The sequence below is a fragment of the Paramormyrops kingsleyae genome, chromosome 12, assembly GCF_048594095.1.
Source record: "Paramormyrops kingsleyae isolate MSU_618 chromosome 12, PKINGS_0.4, whole genome shotgun sequence".
Taxonomy (NCBI): Eukaryota; Metazoa; Chordata; class Actinopteri; order Osteoglossiformes; family Mormyridae; genus Paramormyrops; species Paramormyrops kingsleyae.
This window is the reverse complement of record NC_132808.1, coordinates 32,922,337-32,928,336: the sequence shown is the minus strand read 5'-3', so window position 1 is coordinate 32,928,336 and position 6,000 is coordinate 32,922,337. Positions and strand designations below refer to the sequence as shown.

The window sequence follows — 6,000 nt, the reverse complement described above, 5'->3', positions numbered from 1 at the left end:
AAACACTGGAATTGAGCTCCTGTACAAACGTACGCTTTTTGCAGAGCCATTTACAGTTTTCCTGCTGCACAGATCTGAAATTTTTTGCGGCGAATTTAAAAAATGACGCAAGCAGTGACTCTATCCAATGGGTAACGAGGGGCGTGGATTATATTAAAATATTTTTGCCTTTTAAGGATTTTTCTCCGCCTTTGCCAAGTCCATGCTTGTCCCCCCCGAGAGCCAAGAGCCTCCGAACCCGAGAGAAGGTGCGCTCCGCTGGGACAGAGGAGACATAAAGAGACGGGGAGGGAGGGAATGAGATTTCTTGCTACCCAATCCCCCTTTTCCCCAGGGACACCAAGCCTTCCCTGGTCCATCCCTGCCTCTTGTTTGGTAATCATTTCATTTTACTCCTTTTTGAAGCAGTCGCCTGTTTTATCCCAGTTTTCATTTCACAATCCCGTGCGCGTATGTTCGCCTTCTTCTTCTGAGCAAGTTCGCCTTCTCTCCTCTTTTTCCCGTCAACGAAAAGGTCTTCAAGATCCCGGCTGATGAACGTCCGTTGAGATGCTTTACGGTTCTAACACTTGCCTTTTCTCCCCCCTCATTTAACTTGAGAACGGTTAATCTTGAGTGCACTGAACTTGGTTTGGGATCTAAAATAAAGACGAAAACCCAGAGGGATACAGAGCTCGTCTTTGGATAAGGACCTCGCTTGCTTTCCCTTGTTGCACTTCGGGGAAGATTTTTTACCCCCTTTCAGCTGGTTTTGTTAATCCAGGTGGCCTTGTTTTGAGATTGAAGGAGGATTATTTAGTTTGAATTGGTGTTAAGGAAGAGATCCCCGAAGGCTCTTTTCATGTTCTCCATCCAGGACAGCCTCCCGCGGGGAGCCTTGACCATGAAAGAAGAGCCCCTTACCAGCGGCATGACGCCGGTCCGTTCGTGGATGCAGAGTGCGGGGATACTGGATGCGAACACGGCGGCACAGAGGTAAACGCAGGCGGGCAGCGCTTCGTGGGGCTACGGAAGAAACAATGCAAACTATACTGTCCAAATACACGGTGATGCATCCATGCGTGGTTACGTATGACATTAGGTAGAGGGAGTGTTATTCCCCGTTACGCGTATTATCATATTGCGTTTTTAAATGTGACCAAAATGAGAGAATGAGAGAAATCCTGAATTTAAATATGCAAAAGTGAGTAAGCGAATAATTTTGTTACCCGGGCAAAAACGTTTGCGATCGGCGATTTTTTTTTTCATAAATGCAAATAAATCAAAAAAAGTGGGAAGTCGCCCCTTCAGTATCTTCGAGTCTGTTCGCGCATTTTAATCCTCGGCCGTCGCGTCTGCAACAAATGCGCGAACCGCAAACGCGATCGATGCACTTGGTGGATGCAGAGTTACTTTGGCGTGACAGGCGACGGAAACGCCTTTTGAACGTGTTTCGTGAAAAGTCCTCGTACTTCACCCAAAGGCGGGCATGCCTATGGATAATGTCGCGGTTAATCTCCTAAACTGGGTCCGACGCGTGTTCTCGAAGCTGGCGGGCTGGAGACTTAGACACCGGGCGTGTTTAAGTTGGCAGCACGCTGTTAAATGTCTGCAGCACCCAAAGCCAAAATCACCGCCACTTCCCAGGAACAAAAGTAATTCCAGACCGTTATCCTTTCCCACACGATCAAAAACAAAACAAACCGTCAAGTGGGCCTATTATATTCCATGAAGTAGAAAAAAAGTTAACCGAGGAAATAGTTGCATCCATATTTCTTAATCTGAGGTTATTTTAAATCCATGTACCCTGTGTGTTTGTACATAACATATGTTATGTATAAATAAAGTATACCAGTTGTAACGACAATAATAAATAAATACAAATATTATGATAAATTATTTTAGATGAACTTATTAATGTGATCCATTAAAAGCGCTATTTTATGTATTATGTTTTACTGTATTTCAAATAGCAAACAATTTACAGAAAACAATTTAGATAGCTTTTGTATATTAAACATTATCCTCACCACCGTACACTTAAGATGAATTATTGGAATGATCGTATTCAAGTTCACGATTTTAATAAGATGCTAATAAATAATAAAATATTACAAATATAACACAACTAATTATTACTACCAATATAAATAATGCGTATAGTAATAATAATTGTTATTATAAACTTACATTGACACGAAAGGATGCTTTATTTACGGGGCTTTAAAGTTTAAAGTTGCACTTAAACATAATTTAAAAGTAATACCCTACAGCGGTAAAAACGCGGATGTTTAAAGTTTAATGCACCGCGCGGAAATGCAGAGATTTTCGTGCGTGTAACTAATTCGTAAATATATAATAACGTCTCTAAAGTGCACGTGATATATATACGTTATCATTCGCATTTGTGCTTCCTTAGACAATATTTTCTTTATAGAAATCCTGTAACATACGACTTCATGTCATGTGTCTGTCCATGAATTATTAAAGCAAACGTTACAAACGTTATCTATTGGATATATATATATATATATATATATATATATATATATATATATATATATATATATTTTTTAAATGCATTTGTTTATCAGAAAGTTAACAATACTGCGGTTGTATATTTGGAATCATTTTCAGTGTGAGTTTTTACTATTGCAAAACTTTTTTTTCTTAGCAGTCAATATTTTTGCGATGTATACATTTTTTCGTAGTTCATGCATGTCATCTTATTATTGTAATTCAGTAATTCAGGTCTGAGGGTAGAGCCGACATCCATCTATCTGAATATGTGGGAAAAACTGCGTTTGATGGTCAGTGTATTGTGATGCATTTTACTTTAGTGACGCGGGCAAACTTTCCCTCCTTTATAAGATTTAAAAACGTGCATATTAATTTTATTTGCGAGTTTTTGAGCTCTTCGTGTTTAATATTGCCCCTCCTCCCATCTAAGGCATTATCGGGGTATCCAGGATTATATGCTAGAGCGATGCAAGGTCAAGAGCGCGCAGCTCTGATATACCCCATTCTGCCCTAATTTCAAACCGAACCGACGGCTTTTCTTCAGGAGAGACTTCAGTCATGGAGACTGGGTTAGCTTGGGGGACAGGGGTGCAACTAGGCGAGTGCTGGTTAAGGACACTGACCGATAACGTGGAAGGTTAGCGGGTCACATCCTAGGAGAGGTGCTGCTGTGGTCCTGAAAGGGATATCTCGTAACTTATAAAAAGTCCAGCTGCATAAATGTGAACATTTATAAGATTCATTCTATAATAATAATGATGTTGATGATGATGATGATGAACATGAGACTGTGTAGCACTTGCCAGGATGCATCTCACACTGAGATACCCACAGCTGGGCTGGGTTTAACTCTCATTGACCAGAGAGGGACCCAATGTCTGCGTGGTTAGACAGGTGCCGGGGCTAAAACACCACCCTGTGAAGCGTCGGGCTCCCTGGCCGCTCGACGTCATTGCCGTCACCATCAACCAGGATCGCGGCCGCTTTCTACAGCCGGCGTACCAGGCCGGCACCCTTAAAAAAAAAACACGCCGATGGTTTCCTGTCATGCCGCAGTGAGACGGAACACGGTGGGGAACTTGCTCGTGTGGCCTCTGCCTTAGCGGCAGGCAGCTGTGAGAGATATTGATCGGGATTTGGGGGGGGGGGGCGTTGGTGACCAGAGGTGACAGGAGGAAATGGGACAGGCTGCGACATGACCAGAGGAGACTGGGAGATGAAAAGTAGGGCTGTGGGCTCATTTACAGACTTTGGGAGTGATCTAGCTGGGGATGACATGACAAACAAACAAGGAAGTGTAAGAACGCAGCCCTGCCTTTGTCTCTCCATGCCACCTAGCTGTGTGTTTCATGCAGAACTGTCCCTGCTGAACTCGTTTGTGCTGCACGACTCACGTTATGACCAAACGGCCCCCTTCCTGAGCAGCAGCCCCAAAAACCGGGTGGTAGGACTGTTCCGCTGCCTCTCACTCGAGAGATTCCAGCACATGGAGGGGGTCAGACGTCGCATTTCAAGTGCCCGCGATTGTGGGGGGGCAGAGGTGTCGCACGCCCTTATAACAGAAAATACCAAGTGTTACTGACGCGCGTTTCAGATTCACACTCGTTAATGCGGCCTGTGAAGTGGATTCTGTGCAGAATTATACGTCGCACTGAACGTTTCATGTACACACACCTCAGATCAGTCTGCATGGCTGACAGTTTCTGGGCGTGAAATATTAATACCTGTATGGGGTTATGTTATTATTTGTATCACTGAAAAGCATTTTTTTTGTTTTTCTTTAAATGGTTATTTATGAGAAAACTGATTTTAATCATTTTAAGGCCAAGCAGAAATATTAATGAGGATGTTATGAAATCTCACTCCCTCTAAGATTAAAATGCGATTTCTTTTCTGTTGCACCTCAGAATATCTGTCTGTCTGAAATGCCGTGTGCCTGCTGGAATGATAACTTTGTTTTTCTGTAGACACACAGAGTAGATGACCTGTTTACAAGGTTCGTATGAGAGTTATGTGGTATTTAGATTTGAATAATTGCTGTGTAATCCATGCAGGTCATCGGAAACCGCGTACAATCATTTATATTTAAGGAAACCCTTTTTGGCAAATTCCTTATAAATAAACAAGGAAAATGCTGATTGCGGGGGTGATTCTAAGAGCAGGACTCTGTCTGCCCCGTATTACAAACCCACTAACGTGATGTACTTCAAAAATACCATCTTAGCTTACTAATTATATCCCGTCTTGATTAATCTGGTTTGAAGTCTTGCCAGAACTTTAAATGAATAAACTGTTGATGCCATGAAAATATAACCAATTAAATTAATAAAAAAAAAAGAATAATGACACTGTGGTTGAAAAAATGTACATTTCTGAAGTGGACACAGCCCGGTTCTGAATGTCAGCTGCTGAAAGCACTTTGGAGTTGTTATGGATATAGCTGTTGGTTATATGGTTATAGATACGTACCAAGCCTGCAAAGTGAGTCCTGGGATTCAGTGCCGTGTGAGAGCAGCAGGCTCAGGGGGGGGGGGGGGGGGGCAGACTTGTCTCTCTCCCTCTATCATTTGCAGATTTTTATTTTACCCCTTACAGGACGACAGCGACAGTCTCTTGTTCCCCAGTGTCCCCGAGGCTGCCCCAGACTAGTCCTCTACTCCCCTCCAAGTTAGTTAACTTTTTTAACTAGATCCGTTCGACCGACGCAGCTGGTGAGCAGACTTCACTAGCCCCCCCGCAGCCACATTCCCGGGCTGAGGTCACGCGGATTGTGTCATTTCTGTCGTTGGTTTGCACATGTGGTGAGTAAAAGAAAGCACAGGGATACCTGTGCCTCGGGTAGCACTAGTGAGGCAGGGTGGGGGAGTAGAGCACCTGCAGTCAACCCCCCCATTCCCCAGCCCTCCGTGAGTCTGTCCCCGGCTGGGGCTGGCGTGAATTAACTAAAAAATGTGCTCTGCAGGCTTTGTGTTCCCCGTCACGATCGTTCAATGTGGCGGTACTACTGTGACGTGCGCCCGCTGGCAGGGAGCTAGGATCGCCTTCGCCCCCACATGGCTCAAACCTCCACGCCGTCCCCCCAAACCCTGCTGGGCAGAAGACGGCCTTCGGAATCTTTTCGCGAGACTCTCTCGGTTATTAAACACTCGTTTTTCATAAACACGTTTGTCATCTTTGAACGTGACTTGATTCCCGGTGTTTTGCTGTCGTTTGTTTGTGAAAATTGAACCCTGGTCTTTCCTCACCTGTTACCGCCAGCGTCACGATTCAGCATTTATGTGAAAGTCCTATTACTTTACCTGTCGCCCATAGTCACCACAAAATGATTTTTGGAAATTATCGTGGAACCAAACATGTAGGAACATCTGATGTTCGACCAATAGTTGACCAACGAATTTTATCAGCATTTTTTACTAACAGAATTGGAGCTGGCATGGTTGTTCACTTGCGCTTTTTTCCTTTTGTGAAAATTAAAGGCGAACGTTACAGTGGTTAGATCGT

At 43.7% G+C, this 6,000-nt stretch overlaps 1 protein-coding gene across 3 annotated transcripts in view; it reads left to right on the top strand.

The window, feature by feature from the left end:
* Positions 1–216: 216 nt before the first annotated feature.
* Positions 217–6,000, top strand: part of LOC111853953 (transcription factor COE3-like) — a 100,286-nt gene continuing 94,502 nt past the window's right edge. Inside the window, exons 1-2 of one of the 3 annotated variants that reach the window (XM_023831430.2) lie at positions 217–375; positions 857–975. In XM_023831430.2, the coding sequence (XP_023687198.1) occupies positions 298–375; positions 857–975 (197 nt within the window). In that variant the 5' untranslated portion in view covers positions 217–297. The remainder of the gene's footprint in view (positions 376–856; positions 976–6,000) is intronic. The other 2 variants (XM_023831427.2, XM_023831426.2) reach the window with 2 other exon arrangements.